This window comes from Staurois parvus, unplaced genomic scaffold (assembly GCF_062004578.1).
Source record: "Staurois parvus isolate SC_StPar_1 unplaced genomic scaffold, SC_StPar_1.0 ptg000025l, whole genome shotgun sequence".
NCBI lineage: Eukaryota > Metazoa > Chordata > Amphibia > Anura > Ranidae > Staurois > Staurois parvus.
Genome location: NW_028317821.1, coordinates 15,707,293 through 15,729,924, shown reverse-complemented (window position 1 = coordinate 15,729,924; position 22,632 = coordinate 15,707,293). Strand labels below are relative to the sequence as shown.

Below are 22,632 nucleotides of genomic sequence, written 5' to 3'. Positions count from 1 at the left end.
AACACATCCACAGGCTAGCAGCAAGACTCCCATGTTTCCAGGGATTTCTCACGTGTTTTCCAATGTTACATCTATGACCTCCAATGTTCAGCCAATTTCCTGTGTGCCTCCAGTGTTCTCACTGTGTCCTGGCAGCAATCTGCATCTTGGCAGTAGTGTGATTATCTATGTGTTTCAACCAGCCATTTGTTATTAGAAAATGTGCATTCCTTGACTGCTCCCTGCTTTTGAGGTTCTATGTACCCTTTCCTACAGACTGCTCCAGTGTGATCCTGTTCAATCCAGATTGTAACCTGCACCAGTGACCCCTTCTGAATCCATATACTTCTACCAGTTCCTAGTGCTGTGTATTTTACATGCACTTCTGCCTGTTCAAACTGTGCTACCTGCTGATCTGTGAATTCAGTGTCTCAGCACTGCAAGGGACTTTTTCCGGTATACCTGCTCTAAGTATTCAGTATCTGCCTGTTTGGGTAAGTCAGAGAACCATCTGGGAGTTGTCTTCAGCAAAATCCATGTGTTATTAGCGCTGGTGAAGACAAGTAGATGAGCGAATCGAACATGACGAAGTGGAATTCGTTCCGAAGATTTGGAAAAATTCTATTCGCGACGAATCCGAAGATTAGCAAACTTCGGATGCACGAATCGAATTTTCCCAAAAATGGCGGCGACATGTGTGGCCACGGAGAAAATGGACAGAGAAGATGGGGCGGGGATCTCTGGGAAGGCGCGCAGACAAGGCGCGCTGACCCATAATGCATTCATGACATGTGATCGCATTAGCCAATCAGCAGCCAGCCAGCACTATAAATCGCGGCCATCTTAGAATTCTCCATTAGCCTCCGGTCATTCAAGAGAGACAGAGCTGTCTGTATTAAGGGACAGAGTTAGGGCCACAGAGATTTTAGGGCCACAGAATCGTTACTCAGGGACACAGAATCGTTACTCAGGGACACAGAATCGTTACTTAGGGCCACAGCTATCAAAGAATCGAAAATTTAAAGTGACATACACCCTTTTTTTTTTTGGTGGCTGTCGTGCACAGTTGGTGCTGCAGTTTGCCGATTGTGCAAAATAAACTGACTTTCTGCTTCACAACCACTATTGTACGTTCAAAGAGTTAAATCCATTTACACGCCGGCTGGCGGTAATATTTTTTGGGTGATTAGTGCATTCCAGTGACACAAACGTACAGTTTCCAGCCAACGGCAAGCTGCAATTGACCGATTGTGCTAAATAAACTGACTTTCTGCTTCACAACCACTATTGTACGTTCAAAGAGTTAGATCCATTTACACGCCGGGTGGCGGTAATATTTTTTGGGTGATTAGTGCATTCCAGTGACATAAACGTACAGTTTCCAGCCAACGGCAAGCTGCAATTGACCGATTGTGCTAAATAAACTGACTTTCTGCTTCACAACCACTATTGTACGTTCAAAGAGTTAAATCCATTTACACGCCGGCTGGCGGTAATATTTTTTGGGTGATTAGTGCATTCCAGTGACAGAAACGTACAGTTTCCAGCCAACGGCAAGCTGCAATTGACCGATTGTGTACAATAAACTGACTTTCTGCTTCACAACCACTATTGTACGTTCAAAGAGTTAGATCCATTTACACGCCGGGTGGCGGTAATATTTTTTGGGTGATTAGTGCATTCCAGTGACATAAACGTACAGTTTCCAGCCAACGGCAAGCTGCAATTGACCGATTGTGCTAAATAAACTGACTTTCTGCTTCACAGCCACTATTGTACGTTCAAAGAGTTAGATCCATTTACACGCCGGGTGGCGGTAATATTTTTTGGGTGATTAGTGCATTCCAGTGACATAAACGTACAGTTTCCAGCCAACGGCAAGCTGCAATTGACCCATTGTGCTAAATAAACTGACTTTCTGCTTCACAACCACTATTGTACGTTCAAAGAGTTAAATCCATTTACACGCCGGCTGGTGGTAATATTTTTTGGGTGATTAGTGCATTCCAGTGACATAAACGTACAGTTTCCAGCCAACGGCAAGCTGCAATTGACCGATTGTGCTAAATAAACTGACTTTCTGCTTCACAACCACTATTGTACGTTCAAAGAGTTAAATCCATTTACACGCCGGCTGGCGGTAATATTTTTTGGGTGATTAGTGCATTCCAGTGACATAAACGTACAGTTTCCAGCCATCGGCAAGCTGCAATTGACCGATTGTGTACAATAAACTGACTTTCTGCTTCACAACCACTATTGTACGTTCAAAGAGTTAAATCCATTTACACGCCGGCTGGCGGTAATATTTTTTGGGTGATTAGTGCATTCCAGTGACATAAACGTACAGTTTCCAGCCAACGGCAAGCTGCAATTGACCGATTGTGCTAAATAAACTGACTTTCTGCTTCACAACCACTATTGTACGTTCAAAGAGTTAGATCCATATACACGCCGGGTGGCGGTAATATTTTTTGGGTGATTAGTGCATTCCAGTGACATAAACGTACAGTTTCCAGCCAACGGCAAGCAGCAATTGACCGATTGTGCTAAATAAACTGACTTTCTGCTTCACAACCACTATTGTACGTTCAAAGAGTTAGATCCATTTACACGCCGGGTGGCGGTAATATTTTTTGGGTGATTAGTGCATTCCAGTGACATAAACGTACAGTTTCCAGCCAACGGCAAGCTGCAATTGACCGATTGTGCTAAATAAACTGACTTTCTGCTTCACAACCACTATTGTACGTTCAAAGAGTTAAATCCATTTACACGCCGGCTGGCGGTAATATTTTTTGGGTGATTAGTGCATTCCAGTGACACAAACGTACAGTTTCCAGCCAACGGCAAGCTGCAATTGACCGATTGTGCTAAATAAACTGACTTTCTGCTTAACAACCACTATTGTACGTTCAAAGAGTTAAATCCATATACACGCCGGGTGGCGGTAATATTTTTTGGGTGATTAGTGCATTCCAGTGACATAAACGTACAGTTTACAGCCAACGGCAAGCTGCAATCGACCGATTGTGTACAATAAACTGACTTTCTGCTTCACAACCACTATTGTACGTTCAAAGAGTTAAATCCATTTACACGCCGGCTGGCGGTAATATTTTTTGGGTGATTAGTGCATTCCAGTGACATAAACGTACAGTTTCCAGCCAATGGCAAGCTGCAATTGACCGATTGTGCTAAATAAACTGACTTTCTGCTTCACAACCACTATTGTACGTTCAAAGAGTTAAATCCATATACACGCCGGGTGGCTGTAATATTTTTTGGGTGATTAGTGCATTCCAGTGACATAAACGTACAGTTTACAGCCAACGGCAAGCTGCAATTGACCGATTGTGCTAAATAAACTGACTTTCTGCTTCACAACCACTATTGTACGTTCAAAGAGTTAAATCCGTTTTTATTTTTGGGGTGCTTATTGAATTAAAGAGTATGTCAGACAACACGCAGAGGAGTGGCAGAGGAGGCAATGTTTCAGGAGTGAGCAGACGTGGCAGCAGAGGAAGGGGTCGAGGCAGCACTAGTCGCAGCCAGAGGCCAGTGCTCCCGGTGTCATCCAGCGGTCGTGTCTCCACCAACAACCCTGCCGTCATCGATTGATTGACTCGGTTGTCTTCCTCTTCCCAGGTCACCTCTGACACCTACAGCCAACGGTCGGTGGGTACGTCAGACACAACCGTTAGTTGGCATGGCCCGGGAGCAAGCCCACTGAAATCACATGTCCTCGACCTGCCCCTGTCCTTTGCTGTTCCCTCACCAAGCGAAGTATCGCATGCTGTGGGCTCAGCCCCACTGTACAGTGAGGAAGAGCTAACAGAGGGCGATTAGGAATGGGGGGAGACATCCGCCTCTTCAGCAGCCAGGCGAAGAAGTACTGGCGAGGAGAGTGGCTCGGTAGCCGGTCTAGAGACAGGTCTGTCTCCTGACCCACACGCAGCCGAGGGGGCTAGTAGTGAGGCGGAGACCCTAATTGATGATGATGAGGCTGATTGCACTTGGCAGCCTCGTCGTCATCAGGCTATTGCTTCCGCATCATCAGGAGAAGAGGGTGCCAGCTTGCCAGCGAGCAAAACAGTCGGTGGGTTGCCCAGGAGGCAGCAGGGTCGCAGCAGTGTCAGTGGAGCCAAACGGCCACGGAGTAGAGCACCAGCTCCACTGCAGCCTACCACCATGGCCAGTAGTGGTGCCGGTGTGCACGGAGGAAGTAGCAGTCAGCCAGTGAGGAGTAGCGGGGGCAAAGTTTCCTTCTCGGCGGTGTGGCAATTTTTTGTCAAGCCGCCCGAGGAAGTAAACGTAGCCGTATGTCGACTATGTGGCCAGAAAGTCAAGCGTGGCCAGGGGGCCAATGTTGGGACTACAGTGTTGCGTCAGCATATGCAGCGTCGCCATTCGGTGGCCTGGGAAAACCGTGATAAAGATACGGCGGTTCTGCCTGCCCCAGCCCCCGCTCCATCACCCGCTCCGTTACTTGCTCCGTCACCCGACGTCAATCGCCCTCTATCAGCCAGTCAAGGCTCCAACACCTCTGCTGAGGGGAGTTGTCGCTCGTTGGCATCTTCCACTCGTTCAGATGCTCCTTCTCCTGCTACTCCTCTTCACGGATTCCGTCAGCAGTCTTTCTTGGAATCCGTTTCCAAGAGACAACAGTTTGCGAGCACGCACCCGACGGTGCAGAAGCTGAACGTCCTCCCGTCCAAGTTGCTGGTGCTGCAGTCCCTCCCTTTCCAAGTGGTGGACTCAGCACCTTTCCGAGAAATGATGGCTTGTGCCGAGCCGCGGTGGAGAGTGCCAAGCCGGCATTTCTTCGCTAAAAAGGCAGTGCCAGCCCTGCATTCACATGTAGAAGAGATGGTGGGCCAGTCTTTGAGCATGTCGGTCTCTGCCAAAGTGCACGGCAGCGCCGACGTGTGGAGCTGTAACTACGGTCAGGGACAGTACATGTCATTTACGGCCCACTGGGTGAACGTGGTGCCGGCACAGCCGCACCAGCAACTTGGACAGGTCACGCCGCTTTTGCCTCCACATTTGCACATCCTTGGTCCAGCAAAGATGTCCGCCTCTACCACCTCTTCTTCCGCCGTGTCCTCAGCCGCCACCCCCGTGCCAAGTCCCATTACCCGACCGGCATATCACATGTGCAGGGCGCAACGGTGTCACGCTGTGCTGCACCTGGTATGCCTTGGCGAACGTAGTCACACAGGGGAGGAACTTCTCAGTGTAATGAACAGAGAAATCGACAGATGGCTGTCTCCGCGCAAACTGAAAATCGGAACCATGTTGACCGACAACGGAAAGAACATGGTGTCTGCTCTGCGTCAAGGAAGGTTGTGCCATGCGCCATGCATGGCTCACGTGTTCAATCTGGTTGTCAAGCGGTTCCTAAAATCCACCATCGCACTGCAAGACATCCTTAAAATGTCACGTAAACTTTGCATGCATTTCAGCCATTCCTACACCGCAAAGCACACCCTCCTTGAGCTGCAGCGGCAGAACGGAATTCCACAGCATCGCCTGATCTGCGACGTTGCAACAAGGTGGAATTCAACCCTACATATGTTAGACCGCCTTTACGAACAGCGAAAGGCCATCACCGATTTCCTGATGTTACAAGCGGATAAAGGTACTCCCCTGTGTAACTTAGATGTCAGCCATTGGCAGCTCATGCGTGACACCTGCCGCTTGCTCAGGCCCTTTGAGGAGGCCACGCTATTCGTGAGTTGGCAGGACTATGGGATGAACGACGTCATTCCTCTGTTGCACGTCCTGGAACAAATGCTGTTAACAATGGCTGGTCAGGGTGCGGTAGACGTGGCGCACAGATCTCAACGCCACATGACCCCTGTGGGGGCAGGACAGGAAAAAGAGGAGGAGGTAGAGGAGGACATTGGTGCTCAGGAATTATTGAGTGAAATGGGTGGTTTTTCCACTCAGCGGACAGGAGTGGAGGAGCAGGAGCATCTGGTAGAGGAGGAGGAGGAGGAGACAGAGGACCCAGACGCACCGTGGCAGTATGCTGTGGCGATGGAGGCAGGGAGTCCCTCGCATTCCTTGGCACAAATGGCCCATAGCATGCTCGGTTGCTTGCGTAGCGACAGCCGAATAATAACCATCAGACAGAGGGATGACTTTTGGCTGTCCACCTTGTTGGACCCTCGCTACCGTTCAAAAATGGTGGCCTTTTTCACACCTGCTGAGAGGGAGGCCAAAATAAAGTACTATAAAAACCACCTATGTAGTCAGTTGGTCTCTGCCTTTCTGCGCCAACGTCCATCTTCAGACACTGTGGGCCCTGTGCGCTCGCGGGAATTGCTTTGTATATCTGTCGCCTTAGGGGCCGCTGTCTGGCGACATAATTTTTTGTCACTGTGTAGACATCTATTTATAGGCCGATGTTTGGCCACAAAAATATATTTAGTAATAACCTAGCCGTTCAGGCCGCTCCCTGAACACCTCGGGAATTGCTTTGTATATCTGTCGCCTTAGAGGCCGCTGTCTGAACAGCTCATGAATTGCTTTCTATATGTGTCGCCTTTGAGGCCGCTGGCTGGACAGCTGATGAATTGATTTGTATATATGTACTTATTGTCCGCTGTCCGGACAGCTCATGAATTACTTTTTGTATATAGGCTTCCAAACCACTCTCAGAATAAGTCATGATATTCATGCTGTGTATAGCCTTATAGGCCAATGGTCAATCAAGTCATGATTGTTATAGTGTGTATAGCCTTATAGGCCGCTGTCTTTACAACTTTATAATTCCATGCAGTATATAGCCCTATCGGCCACTTTCTGGCATCCAGTTGCTGTAGCCCCCATCACCACACTGTGCCACGGGCCCCTGTACCGCCTTCTCATACTGCTGCCAGATCCATCCTCTGCCATGTGCGTCTTTGTCGTCTGCTCACGCTGCTGGGTTCCAGTTTTAAACCTAGGCCTGTGTATGGCTTCCGAATACTGCTGCCTCCACCGCCACCCTGCGCCATGTGCCTCTGTCGTCTGCTCACGCTGCTGACGGCTTCCGCTTTTTAACCTAGGCCTGTGTATGGCTTCCGAATACTGCTGCCTCCACCGCCACCCTGCGCCATGTGCCTCTGTCGTCTGCTCACGCTGCTGACGGCTTCCGCTTTTTAAACTAGTCCTGTGCATGTCTTCCGAATACTGCTGCCTCCACCGCCACCCTGCGCCATGTGCCACTTTCGGGTCTCCTCACACTGCTGCCAGGTTCATACTGATTCATGGCCCCCTGTACCGGCTCCTCATGAACGTGGTTCAGCGGGTTTGCATCACTTAACGGCAAATCGTTGACAAATGCTGGGACGTTCAGTGTTGTGCGCATTAAGCCAGACACCAAAGGGCAGCACAGACCTGTTATTACTCGCTCAAGCATGGCTGAACAAAACCAGTCTCTACCACAAATTGGACCCAGACCTGCCCAGGGTCTCGTAACTAGATTGCACGGAGGAGTAGAGTCCGTTATCGGAATTAAATAGACAAAACGCCACACCAAAAAGAGTGGCCATTTCCAACACTTATTCCAGAAAGAGGAACAACCCGTTTCATATACGGCCCGTAGACGTTTCACGTCTGCCACATTCAGTCGATTTAAGATGCAAGCTCCACTTCCTGTGGTCTCTGACCATCGATATACCTTTAAGTGTCAGCTTTGAAGCTATATTCCCTCCGGAGCACTGACACTGGTGCCCTTCCGTCAACATGCCTTTAAGTTTCAGTTTTCAACCATATTCCCCACAGAAGCCAAACTCTTGGGTATCCCAGAAGCTGCTCAGCGGGTCAGGGCAATAAAGCTCCCGGTTCGCAGGTTGTTCCGTCTTATGGATGGAAGTACGACGGTATATGATCTTCTTCGCACCCACGGCATCACCTCATAGAATCTCTGCATTGCATCTGCAATCACAACGCTGACTTCCTGGATCGCCACTCAGCCATTGGACTCTTGATAGTCGTCTCCCCACACTGCTGCTGGGGGGACTTTTTAACCTAGGCCTGTGTATGGCCTTCAATTGAAGCTGCTTCCGCTCCGCCACTCTGCCATTGGACTCTTGATAGTCGTCTCCCCACGCTGCTGCTGGGGGGACTTTTTAACCTAGGCCTGTGTATGGCCTTCAATTGAAGCTGCTTCCGCTCCGCCACTCTGCCATTGGACTCTTGATAGTCGTCACCCCACACTGCTGCTGGGGGGACTTTTTAACATAGGCCTCTGTATGGCCTTCAATTTAAGCTGCTTACGCTTCGCCACTCTGCCATGGGCCCCTGTACCGCCTCCTCTTGCTGCTGCCAGGTCCAGAGTGTGTCATGGGTCCCTGTACGGCCTCCCATTGCTGCTGACTTCATCGCCAGACTCTGCCATGTGCCACTTTCAGGTCTCCTTACACTGTTGGTGGGTTCCATTTTGTGATAGGGTGCTGTATGGCCTTCCATTGCTGCTGCCTCCACCGCCACCCTGCGCCATGTGCCTCTGTCGTCTGCTCACGCTGCTGACGGCTTCCGCTTTTTAACCGAGGCCTGTGTTTGGCTTCCGAATACTGCTGCATCCACCGCCACCCTGCGCCATGTGTCTCTGTCGTCTGCTCACGCTGCTGGCGGCTTCCGCTTTTTAACCTAGGCCTGTGTATGGCTTCAGAATAATGCTGCCTACACCGCCACCCTGCGCCATGTGCCTCTGTTGTCTGCTCACGCTGCTGCCAGGTCCATACTGATTCATGGCCCCCTGTACCGGCTCCTCATGAACGTGGTTCAGCGGGTTTGCATCACTTAACGGCAAATCGTTGACAAACGGTGGGACGTTCAGTGTTGTGCGCATTAAGCCAGACACCAAAGGGCAGCACAGACCTGTTATTACTCGCTCAAGCATGGCTGAACAAAACCAGTCTCTACCACAAATTGGACCCAGACCTGCCCAGGGTCTCGTAACTAGATTGCACGGAGGAGTAGAGTTCGTTATTGGAATTAACTGTGAGGTACTTTTAAACCTAGGCCTGTGTATGGCCTTCAATTAAAGCTGCTTCTGCTCCGCCACTCTGCCATTGGACTCTTGATAGTCGTCTCCCCACGCTGCTGCTGGGGGGACTTTTTAACATAGGCCTCTGTATGGCCTTCAATTTTAGCTGCTTACGCTCCGCCACTCTGCCATGGGCCCCTGTACCGCCTCCTCATGCTGCTGCCAGGCCTGTAATCTGCCATGGGCCCCCGTACCGACTCCTCATGCTGCTGCCAGGCCCGTAATCTGTCATGGGCCCCTGTACCGCCTCCTCATGCTGCTGCCAGGTCCAGAGTCTCTCATGGGTCCCTGTACGGCCTCCCATTGCTGCTGTCTCCATCGCCACACTCTGCCATGTGCCACTTTCAGGTCTCCTCACACTGCTGGTGGGTTCCATTTTGTCATAGGGTGCTGTATGGCCTCCCATTGCTGCTGCCTCCACCGCCACACTGTGGCTCCACACTCTGGTTTTGGCCCCGTGACTGCCCAAATGAGTGAAGTGTGCGGTGATTCTAAGATCGACGGCACTCATCTGCATGTCATACTGACTGACAGTATTATTTCTCTTCCCCAGCAGACTCCAAGGGCATTTAAATTAAAGGTACAGTGTTCTGCACTAATATAAAGGCTCTCTGAAGCCTAGAAACACCCTTTTTATAAGTTAAATTCGCAGCGAATATATTCGGCTCGAAGCGAATTTATTCGGCGAATTCGGCGAATCAGCCGAACCGAATTTTTGAATAATTCGCTCATCTCTAAAGACAAGGCAACTCTTTAAATTTTTCACTAAGGCACAGACTCTTGTCTGTCTTCACTAAGGCACATTCCACTGTTTGCCCACTTGTGCCAATAGGTATCCTGTTTTTCCAAGTGTTTTTGAAATTCTCTCTGTCTTTGTGATATCTACTCCTTGTTAGCCAGTCTGCCCCTGGGAACAGACTCCTGTCCATGACAAAGAAATAGAGACTGATCATCAGTCATTTCACATATATAAGCCCTGTGTACAGCTGAAACTAATTACAAGGTCTGGATAGTATCAGAAGCATACCCTTGTTTCCCCCCCCTCCTTACCATGTGTAGGTGAGAAACCTAGGTGACACATACACCATCCAAAATCTTGCCAACCAGTGCCTCAAAATATATATTGTGACAGTGCATGGCCACTCCACAGTGTAAAAGGAGGTAGAAGTGTCAGAGGGTTTGCACAAATGTAGAGTGCGGGGTTCCAGAACATTGATTTTGAGAGGTTTTTTGTGGGTTTTGGTATTCCTAAATTGAAATTGAGTTCTGGAATTTGGAGAATTAAAAGAGTTTGGGAGAGAAGAAGTCTCCAACTCACTATCCAGGTCTTGCTGAAAGGAGTGTTCACAGGTGTGCAAAGCCCTTATAATGACTGGCTTTGAGGATAGTTCCGGGCTACTGTTAAGATACAGGTGTGCTCTGCTAAGGAGACAGAACTTCATTCCAGGCACAGGAGTTTCCTTGTCCAGAGGCCTGAGAGAGTCAAGATGACTAAGGGAGTCCAGAGGACTGAGGGAACCTAGAGGTCTCATAAGACTGGGAGAGCCTGGGGTGTCAGCAGATCTTCTTACAAGAGGCCATGGCATAGGTCTGTGCAGCAGAGAGCTGCAACTAAAAAGATTTAGAGAGCCTGGACAGCTGAGAGAGCCAGAAAAGCTGGGTGAGCTGCGAGAGGGGCACAGGAACACAGAGGTACAGCGTTGTATTGTATATGGTGTTAAAATTTAAAAAAGCAATATGTCACTTTTGAAAAAAATATGGAATTATATTACATGGGCCTTCCTATTGAAGCTTTCACCTGGTAATGAAAAGCATACAAACCACCGTTTTTTAACCAGCATTTTTTTAGTGTTTTTTCAAGCCAGTATGAATGGAGCCTTAGGCTCTCTTCTGTAGGAGTTTTGCCTGTAGAAGCCGCTCAATGTTATCCTAGGTCTCCATGCACATTAGGACATTTAGAGATACATTTTAAGTTCAGTGCTTAGAGACAGGAGAAAAACTCTTCTGGTTTGCGTTTTTGATTGGAGTTGTCTGGCAGAAAAAACACTAAACACTCCTAAATGTGCCTAAACATTGTACAAAAAAAGCTCTATATGAGCTTTTTTTTTATTTGTCAAGGGCACTGGAATTTTTTTTAATTCCAGTGTGCATGGAGTCCTAAAGTTTTTTTTTTTTACTAAACCATTGCTCCTTCTTTTTCTCTTAGTGTTGAATTCAGCTCATACATTTACAGATGCACTGATTCTGAACATCAAAAGAGCGTAGATTTTTTGATTCAGGAAACTATTTAAAGAAAGATATAACACTGCACTAGAATATAAATTGTATTTTATATTTGGCTTATGGAACTGTTTAAGAATAACTAAAACAGAACCAGTCAATATTTGGCAAATAAATATTATGCAGTTGTCTGCTCATGACAAAAAATGCATATAGAATATGTCAAAGAAAGCAGTAAATAAAGTAACATACTCTGGAGATTAACACTCTTCTTTGCATTTACATGGAGAGCTGCGAGATATTATATCATACTAAATTGAAAGAAGACTAACCATACTTACACATTTTTTATATTGCTTATGAATATTTTACCCTTGTGTACACGTTCTTTATAGCATGAAAAATCTCATGAGACATTGCCTACAACCGAGTTCCATTTACCATATGGCACCCCTGAGTATGTGCCCAAAGCATCACAGTGAGATATAATGCATTACAAAAGCACATATTTTACAATCCTTACTTTAAATGATGTATTTTCCTTTTTGTTTTTTTTTTCTTTATGTCTAGGAGATTGATGCCTAAGAGAGTCAATTCGGAAAAATAACCAATGGGGTAGGGGTGCAGAGGCTACAGAATTAATTAAAAAATATTTGTCTATAGATAAATAAATATACAGCCATAGTGGACCGCAGATGTAGCATGCAAAAAAATGCAGACAAAATGCACAAAATGCAGACAGCAAACTGCATCCACGCTTTTGGTTTAAATATTCTTTCTTTGATTTGGTACATTTTTTAAATATATATGCTTTTTGCTCATGTGTGGGAGTGGTACTAGGTGTTGTGGGAATTTATAGTACAATTTTCTGTTTGCACTGCATCAAAACCTCAGTTAAAATAGAAGCCTACTTTCTGTTTTTAGAAAAAGATCTATAGCAAAGATATATATTTAAAAAAAAATTATGCTTATAAAGTTTTCAATGTTTGATAATTTCTACATTGGAGTTTTATAATTATTTTACTGTTTATTTAAAACCTTTATATTACAAGACAACATTTGATATAAAGTGAGCCTGTGGCACTGGTATCATAGATCAATATAGATTATCCAAGAGACAGTGGGACAGCACAGCAAATAGTGTTTGCCTTTAGACTGTTCCTCTGTAACTGAATCTCCATACAGCCCCCTATGAATAGAGCAGACAGAGAGGTTTTCCTTTCAGCAAAGCAGCTAAAGTTTGGTACAGCAGATTAGTAAATGCTGAAAGAAGCCTAGAGCTCCACCAGAGAACTTATAGGAGGAAATATAAATACTATTCATTAGCAATATTTCATATTAACCTGATATAACATGGCAGAACATAATTATTATATATTTTAGACCTTTATAGGACTAAATATATAGATATACATACTGTATACCCCATATTTCTGATTTACTCTTTGAATGCACATTTAAATTGAAGAACATCGCCAGTAACTAAATGTCCTCTGGCAAGTGATAGAAAAGGACACTGTTGAGAAGAGTATTAACCTCCCATGCTAGAATACCACGATTAAAACACATTTTCCATTGAGAGCTCTTCAAGGAGAAAAAAGATGTGGTGATGCATTCATTAGAATGTAGAGGTTATTATGATTTACTTAACTCAATTATCTAAAAATAATGAATTATACATTTTGAACTGCCTTGAAATATTTGATTTAATTTACCTCCCTCTCATTATATGTACGTATCAACTGCAAAATAAGTTAAAAACATAGAGCACTGCTTCAACATATTGCTTAATTTGAAAAAAAATACTACAAATAGAGCTGAAATATTTAATATACCTCAAATGCTCATGTTCCATGTTTCAGAACTTTGTGTTGTGGGTACAGGGTATATTAATTAAAATGTAGATTTGTACAAATTGTGCTGGCTACTAAGTGTATGTTGTTTGATTAAGAAGTGTTTTATCAGTAATTATTAATATCAGTTATACAATTTTCAGAGTAGTATTTTATAAGGCCAGGCATATCCTATTGGTCCCCAAGGCCCTTTTCCCGTTGATATTTTTCTTTATAAGAGACAAGATAGGTGTCTTTAGAAAGATAATTAACAAATGAAATTTGATTGGCGAATATTATAAAGCAGCCCTATGAACCCCTTATCATTCATAATTTCGGGCTAAATGTAACATTGTAATTGCAACACAGAAAATTGGACTAGCAGAGAGAAGCAGACAGATTGAGTGAAACAGAATTTAACCTGTATTTATACCAACATGCACAAACAAACAGCAGCTAACTCTGAGAATTCAAAAAGTTTGCAAACACATCCAGGAGAAAACATGTGCTTCCTCACTGAGTTTGTCATTTGCAGATCCTAAAAAATCAATCAACCACATAATAATAATAGTAATATATAAAGTACGCTGTAGGAAAGGATGTATGTATAGGTCTGAGAAGCAGGCACAGGCCACTGCCAACAGCTGGTACAACCTGTGCACTGTAATATCTCACAGAATGGTATGGCTTGTAAAGCCTCCCACTCTCCAGACCAAAAATGGCTTTAGTACATATAGGATAGTCCATATGTCACTGTAGATAATTCACAGGGTGGGTCTTAAGCCTAATGTAGTTTGAAGAAGTCGTAGCACAGGTGCAGAAAATATCCACTCAGATCTAACAATGCAGTAACCCCCAGCTCCTCTATACAGAGAATGTATTCACATCAAGTCCCAGCCTAAGTGCACACATGCAGAGGCAGACCACACAATACATATTAGTCTATAGTGAGTGTCATATACTGTAGAAGAGGCAGCAAACATGGTCCAGAAGATAGACCTGACTGGCTTCACCGGCAACAACTGGCTAAGTCAGAAGCAGCCTCTGAGTGTGTGTCTGAGCAGTGGTCTCCTCTGAGTCCACTATGGCTCCCTGTTTGCCCTAGTGTGTCCTTACAACCCATTTTTTTCTAGCCTGTTCCCTGTATTCCTTTACTGTTAACCCTCCACTCCAACCTTTTTTTTTCTCCCTTCTTTTTTCTTCTTTCATTATTTTACAGTTCTTTACTTATACAGTTACTGTTATCATGAGTACCTATCAATGAATTTTGGGGTACTTATAGTCACCATTAGTGTTGGACTTATGCTTGCATTACTATTTTTTGTACTTCTATACTCCTCTGTTTTGCTAAAATATTTCAACCAGACTATGTTCCAGAATGATTTTAGATGTAGCAGTCTATTTTCAATAAAGCTCGTTGAATGAGAAAACAATAATTTATTGAATAAAATACTCATTCAGCACACTTTATTATTAAAAAAGGTTTTATTCTTTCATCAAAAGAAATGATTTATCAAACGGTACATTGCTACATGTATTTCCAGCATTGGACATTGCCCACTTGTTGCCCTCAATAAAAAAAATCAAGGAAGTGTCTTACCCTAGAGTATCGTTTCAGCGATGTGTCAAAGCCACAGTCAAAATGCCAGTCAACAATTGGTTGAAAGATAATCTTCATGGTGCTGTCACTGAAGGCATCGATTGAGAGAACATTAAAATGGTGTAGAAGGCGAGGGGTTACTGCATTACCTCCACCAGCAGGAGGTGCCATGGCCAGCACAAGAGATGTGTCTTTGATTTTGATCATGCTTGTGTCTTTCCTGCCAATAAATACGTAAATTAAAGCTTTCAGTTCAACAATTTGCATTGCATGAATATTAGGAAACATTTTATTACTAAGGATTTCTAAAGTAAAATAAGTCATATAAGGCCAGGCTTTCAGGTCTTCAGGAGATGAACAGGGGATTAGATCTCACATGCTGTCAGATCAAGATGATGGACTGCCACCAGCTGTGGAGAATAGCTTATATTCTAAATAAAATACAGCTTTCTTTTAAAATTTGCTAGCAGAAGTAAATCGCTGTGATGGACATTCCCAGGAAAAGCAAACACAAACACATAACAAAGAAAGTTTTTATTCCTCTTTTCCCCACAAATACCTCCTTCTAACATCATCTTGGAGTGAGCAGAATCTAACAATAGCAGAAAATGGAACAAAAAATGAATTTGAATGATATAGGATTTCATATACCAAGCCTGTTGTAGGTTTTATGCTTCTGTCACACAGCAGGGGGTCAAACAAGACTGAACAGTTACAGAAAATTGTGAAATACAGAATATATGTGCATTCTTAAGTACAGCAGGAAGATTTGAGGCAGGATGTTCTCTATGAAATAATTTTATTTAAAGAAATCTATATTCTGCCAGCATCAAAATATTGTAAAAATGGAAAAGCAAAAGTGCAATTCTGTGTTTGTTAAAGCATTAAAGAACTGATTAAGCATACTATAGATTTTAGATAATTTTGACAGCAATTTACAAGCAGCAATATAATATATGCCTTTGATTATATACATGCATAAGATGATTCAATGAACCAAAGCTGTTTAAGTAGAAATGTATTCTATGGTTAAATTTATTTATTTATTTATTTATTTTTGGCTGTTCATTCTCTAAATAGTCATAACAGTGTCTATATCAATCATTGTAAGTATTCTTGCTTCAATAAAAGCAGAGCTGAAGCTGAATATTTTGTTACTTTAAGTAGAAAGGTTGTGTGCTCAAAAAAAAACCAGATAAAGTTGTTGTAGGAAAGTGTTAGATCTTCCAACCCGCACTACCATTAGCCCTCTGTGGCATTTATACATTTATGTTTGCCTGTAAACCTCTATTATGATAAGCCAGAACTCACTACAGAGGAGCTACCCTTCTCAGTACTCTTAAAATGCTGAACTCATGTGTCTTCATAATTGAGGTATGACAATTCTAATCACCTCCCCAGCTCAGTAAGCCCTGCCTTTTTACTACAGTGTTGCAACTAGCGCAACACACTGCACATAGGAATTGTAATTTTTACCACCATAAAGTAGATTGTATAGTTAGACAAGTACAAATAATCCATGTATTACCTTGCAATGAAAATTTCTTTCTTTTTTTTTTTTTTAATATTTATAGTTCATAAAATAGCTGTTCTTTGAAAACAGACATCCCTAATGTCTATACATACTCTGGATATTGTTGCATAAGCAAGAATATGTGCAATAATTTACTGGTCCATTTGTATTAAGTAGATTTTGCCCTTACAATAGAAAATACCTTAGATAGGTATGGTATGGTTTTAAACTGCACCTTTAGAACAAGTGAATTAACATCATATGATGACAGTTGACAGTATAAGCAATTAAGACAATTTATATACACTATACTGCCAAAAGTATTGTGACACCTGCCTTTACATGCACATGAACTTTAATGTCATCCCAGTCTTAGTCCACAGGGTTCAATATTGAGTTGGCCCACCCTTTGCAGCTATAACAGCTTCAACTCTTCTGGGAAGGCTGTCCACGAGGTTTAGGAATGTGTCTATGGGAATGTTTGACCATTCCTCCAGAAGCGCATTTGTGAGGTCAGGCACTGATGTTGGACGAGAAGGCTTGGCTCACAGTCTCTGCTCTAATTCATCCCAAAGGTGTTCTATTGGGTTGAGGTCAGGACTCTATTGTGCAGGCCAGTCAAGTTCCTCCACCCCAAACTTGCTCATCCATGTCTTTATGGACCTTACTTTGTGCAAGTCATGTTGGAACAGGAAGGGGCCATCACCAAACTGTTCCCACAAAGTTGGGAGCATGAAATTGTCCAAAATGTCTTGGTATGATGAAACCTTAAGAGTTCTCTTCACTAGAACTAAGGGGCCAAGCCCATTCTCTGGAAAACAACCACACACCATAATGCCCCCTCCAACAAACTTTACACTTGGCACAATGCAGGCAGGCAAGTACCGTTCTCCTGGGAAGTGCCAAACTTAGACACGTCCATCAGATTGCCAGACAGAGAAGTCTTATCATGTCTCCAATGCTCTAAAGTCCAGTGGCAGTGTGCTTTACATCACTGCATCCGACGCTTTGCATTGCACTTGGCAGTGTTAGGCTTAGATACAGCTGCTCGGCCATGGAAACCCATTCCATGAAGCTCTCTATGCACTGTTGTTGTGCTAATCTGAAGGCACATGAAGTTTGGAGGTGTTTAGCAATTGACTTTGCAGACAATTGGCAACTTCTGCGCACTGTGTGCTGCAGCATGCGCTGACCCTGCTCTGTCATTTTACATGGCCTACCATTTTGTGGCTGAGTTGCTGTTGTTCCCAGTTGCTTCTTCTTTGTTATAATACCACTAGAAGCAGTAGAAGTAGTCTGCATGCCTAGGTGCTTGATTTTATACACTTGTGGTCATGGAGGTGATTGGAACACTTGAATCCAATGATTTGGAAGGGTGTCCCAACACTTTTAGCAATATAATGTATCTTACTTCAGGACTATCCAGAGACCCTAATAAAGTAAATGTTTAACCAATGACTTTCTCAATGTCAAAGTAGGCATGGGCATATCCTGCAGCCTTCTCTAGAGTGCTCCTGGGTAGGTTGCTTCCTCAGACAACAAGCATTGTATTATGGGGTGTGAGCAATGGCTGTGCCTTTTTTGAGGAAGTAGAAGCACTCAAAATAATAAGGAACCTGTAGTACGGAGGTATGGAGGTTGTCATTGCTATCTTTTAATGCTGAAAATACTAGTTCTTTGCTATCAGAAGGTTACTACAGCCAATTAAAGGTGGGCAGGCACAAAACAGTTAATTGTTCACATGCTGCCTACAAGGGTGGATACAATATTTTTTTTAGGTAGTCTTTTCTCTATTTTGATGCTCTTCTTTGACAGGGAAAAGATTCAGGAAATAGTACTCTTAATTATAGTATTTCCTGACTTGGAGCAAGCTTTCTTTCCTCCACTACTCATCATACTTCAATGCTTAGAAAAGTAAAACGTTCTAAGAGCGCTAGAGGGTATCAGGGTTAAACTGCGTAAATGTGTTCTATTCAATGTGTTACTTATATGCTTCTCACCAGAATTACAGAGATATTGACTTACTAAAACTGGAGAGTGCTAAATCTGGTGCATCTCTGCATAGAAACAAGCTTCCAGTTTTTTTGTTTTTTTTTGTCAAAGCCTATTTGAACAAGCTGAAGTTTAAATCTGATTGGCTAACATGCACAGCTGAACCAATTTTGCGCTCTCCAGTTTTAGTATATTAACCCCATAGGCTTCTAAAAAGGAAACAGGTAGAGAGAAAAATATGGTGATCCCACTTTGAACCATTCCATCTAAAAATGCTAGTTAGCCGATGATCATGCAGCTCCAATGGCTTCATTATTTTCTGAGCTACTAACATTGAATGAGTAAGCAAATCAGTAGTTCTGAAATCACTTATTTGTTCTGAGTGATTGACCTCAAGTAAAGATAATGCATCGGTATGACAGCAAGTCAATAAGTCTACATATATTTCTCAGTACAGGTTTCCTATTAATAGAAGATGACAATGCAATAACTCTTAGGGGCCCAGCAGAGTTAGCCATTTTTTGAGCACTTTTTATTAATGGAAAGTGAAGCTTTTTAGGAAACTGACATAACATTAAGCAGGATTCTAGCCAGGGGCACAAAACACAGTGATACAAAAATGAAAAGCAAATACTCCAACAAACAATGCAACTCGCCTGAATCTCAGATATCTGCTATCAAATATATCTGAATTATCCACTTGCCCTCCAGAGGATTTACCCCCGTTCCTGACCAGGGCTTTTTGGCGTTGCAGCGCTGCGTTACTTTAACTGACAATTGTGCAGTCTTGCAATGTTGCACCCAAATGAAATTTACATCCTGTTTTTACCATGAATAGAGTTTTCTTTAGGTATTATTTGATTGCCTGTGCGGTTTTTATTTTTTGCGCGATAAAAAAAAAAATACTGACAATTTTGAGAAAAATTTTGCTATTAAACATGTCCAGTAAATTTAGGCCAAAATGTATTCTGCTGCATGTCTTTGCAAAAAAAAATCCCAATATGTGTAAATTAATTGGTTTACGTGAAAGTTTCAAATAGCGGTATAGATACTGGAATTTTTTTTTCTAGTAATGGCAGCAGTCAGCAACTTATAGTGGGACTGTGGGCATTCTGACACTGGGGGGGAACTGACTTGGTGTCACTGACATCCCAAGTGACACCAATACAGTGATCAGTGCTAATAAAAAGCACTAACACTGTACTAACGGCACTGGGCAGGAAGGGATTAACATCTGGTGTGATCAAAGGGTTAACTGTGTGCTGTGTGTGTTTACTATGGGGCTGTGTCTGTGCTTTCCACTGTAAGCACACTGCTTTGTATGGATGTGCTATGCACAGCCATACAAAGCAATGTGCTGGAGCTGACAGGGGAGAGAACTGTATTGTTTACATACAGTTCTCTCCTACGTTGGTAATACTCGTCGATCACCGGGTGCCAGCGAGTATTCGCCGGCCGAGACCCGGTGATTGACAGTCGAGGCCACAAATAGCCGCCAATGGCAGTGCGGGTCAGGCCCCCTACCCAGAAATGTGAAATCACGTGTATATATACGTGATTTTGCGCACCCCCGCCACCCTCTAGCAGTTTTCTGCTACAGGGCAGCGGGAAAGAGGTTATGTGAAAAAATCCTTTAAAAACATGCATTCAAAATAAAACTCCAACTGTGGATTGGGATTCCACTAATGAATTTAACCCCTTGGTGATGGCGCCTCCCGGCCCCTTAGGGGTTTCAGATGCAGGGAGGCGAGGAGGTGTTTGGCTTTAGGTACAAATACAGTATATGTGCCCCCTCGGCGTTAAGACCCACTCGCTGAGAGGCTGCATATGCATACAGCCAGCATCAAGGAGTTACCATTGACAAAAAACTAGAAAAAGGCACACAAAAATTTGATAAATTATGGGTCTCTCAATACCCTCCATCAAGAGGAGGAGAAACAGTTCTATGTTCCAGTCACAGAGGAAACTAGGCAAATGAACATCTCTATGTTTGCCTGTACTTCCAGCTCCCATGAGGTGCACACTCAACATTGCATTGCTTTTCAGCTTGCCAAGTAGAGATGAACAGGCCACACACTGATGCCATCATCAATGTAATCCCAGTTTTAATAAATAGAAGATTCATAATATCCAGTATAGTGTCGCCTGTCCACCTTTCTAATCATGGATGCTACATGTTTAAATCAACATTTAAAATAAGTTGTGAATCCTCTATTTGTTATATTAATGCTAGTTTCACACTGGTGACAGCATCAGTGTGTGGCCCATTCATTTCTAAATGATTAGATAATTTTGATTAGGATATTGAACTATATTTGTTTTGGTGGTGACTTACACAATATATGAACAATCAGTTTCTTAAGGTCTGTGAAGGCATTTTTTAGTCCTTTAAAAGACAATTAAAATGCAGAAATACTGAAAGTTGTATCTCAGTTGTATAGAAGGCCTTCCAAAGCTTAATGTTTGAGGATATACAAAACATTGAGATATAACGTTAGGAACATTTGAAACAAACAATAGAGGCTTAAAAACATTTATATGAGTGGAGATAGATTATCATTAGAGAAGCAGAGTACAATATTATTGACTACTTAATACAGTATGTATTGTGATGCAATTAAAAAAAACTAAACAGAGTGTACAGCTATCTTGTCATTATCCCAAATATCACCAACAAATGTCCACATGGCAATAGAGGAAGGACATGGAATTGATTTTTAGGCTATAGCTCTGTAGGTGAATCTATCAGTATACATTGGTTTAGTTAAGCTTTATTGACAACATTTTGTTTCTAAGGAATGGTAAGCTCCATGAGGAAGGCCCTCCTATTCCTTATGTATTGACCTGTATTGTAATTGTACTTTCTCCATTTACATTGCAAAGCACTGCACAAACTGCTGGCACTATATAAATCCTGTATAATAATAATAAAAGTGATCACTTTATACATAATGTTCACTTCTAGAAATATAGCTTTTTTGATGTACAGTTACATCTCACTTTAGAGGGTTGTGTTCTTATAAAATCATCATAGAAAGCAGCCTCCGTGAACAACTTACTTTATTATGCCTAAATGCATACTAAAATAGGATATTCCAGCTGGCAATATCCTTTGATTATGCAGGGATGGTTCAGAGCAGGAGGCTTTTTTCAGACTATAGGTTCAATTCTCAAAGCAACTCACCATAAAAATACTTATTTTCACTACAATTAGATTTGAAAATTACAGTCAATAGATAAAGATCCTTATCCTTCTGTTAACTTTGTGTATCAAGCCCCTTGTATGGACTTGAAAGACTGAGATTGCCCAAGACAATGTACATATCAGAAAGGTAAGAATAGATAAAGTATTGTTTGGCACCAAAAGATATGACCAATAAATAATACTGTTAGATTAAGTACATTTAGCAATTAATAGAAAGATGTTGTGATGATACTGTCTGATACAAATAGGTAATGTTTTTGGTTGATTTTGAATGTCTTTTTCTCCCCTGTTTTATATGATTATAATTTTGTGTTCTATTATTGATGTCATACTCACCTGTTTGATGCTCCAGTTCCACGCTCTCTTTGTCTATATCTCCCTGTTTCCTGCTTCCTCCAACACTGTAGCCAGTCCCAGCCCATTAAGGGCTCTCATCATTACTGTATGGGCAGGCATGTCCAAGACTCTTTGCAGATATTTGTGTCACCTCCATGGCCAAGGCCACTGCCTAGCTGCAGTTCCTATTACTATGCTTGGTTGCCTGTCTGTCTCCTAGTGGGAATTGACTCCTTGTAACAATTGAATATATTACTAATGTAAACTGGAGGTAATTAACTATGCTCTTCCTGGTGCAGTGAATACCTATATATGCCTAATGTGCACATATTTTTCTGCGGTAATGATGACCATTTTCAAATTGTCATAGTCACAGTTTTGCATATATATATATATATATATATATATATATATATGCACACAGTATATGTATATCCGGTATATATAATATGGCTTCTTACCAGGATAATTTCTCCCCACTCCCATTCGCAATCAAATCAAAGCTACCTATGCTTGCATAGCCACCCAACTTGCATGTAATAAGGAGGGCCACCCTAGTCTGCAACCAAAGGTATATACTGCACTTTCTTGTCGCCACTCTAGCATAAATTCCCAAGGGACATGTCAAGGTCTTTTCTATGAGTATGCTTCCAAGAGTGATGTCTGATTGATTTAATCTGGCTCATACCAACTATATTACTATCAGGGCCTTTACGAGGCCTGGTAGCTCTTGTGGTATGAGGGTAACTTTTAAGTTGTCAGATTGTCTTGTAAGCACTTTCAGCTATCTAGACTTTTTGGAGTCTCTGAGTAGCATTACTTTGCAAGGGTTGCCTAGGATTTCAGCATCTGAGACAAATAAATGTATAAAGCTCAGCTTTGGGTGTTTTCTCTGAATCAAAACTTTTGAATCTT

At 42.9% G+C, this 22,632-nt stretch overlaps 1 protein-coding gene across 1 annotated transcript in view; it reads right to left on the bottom strand.

Moving 5' to 3' along the window:
- Positions 1-21,803, bottom strand: part of LOC149471958 (dynein axonemal heavy chain 3-like) — a 710,466-nt gene extending 688,663 nt beyond the window's left edge. Inside the window, exons 1-2 of the mRNA XM_089652692.1 lie at positions 21,718-21,803; positions 14,672-14,891 (exon numbers count right to left, since the gene is read on the bottom strand). Of these exons, the coding sequence (XP_089508818.1) occupies positions 14,672-14,891; positions 21,718-21,803 (306 nt within the window). The remainder of the gene's footprint in view (positions 1-14,671; positions 14,892-21,717) is intronic.
- Positions 21,804-22,632: the final 829 nt, after the last annotated feature.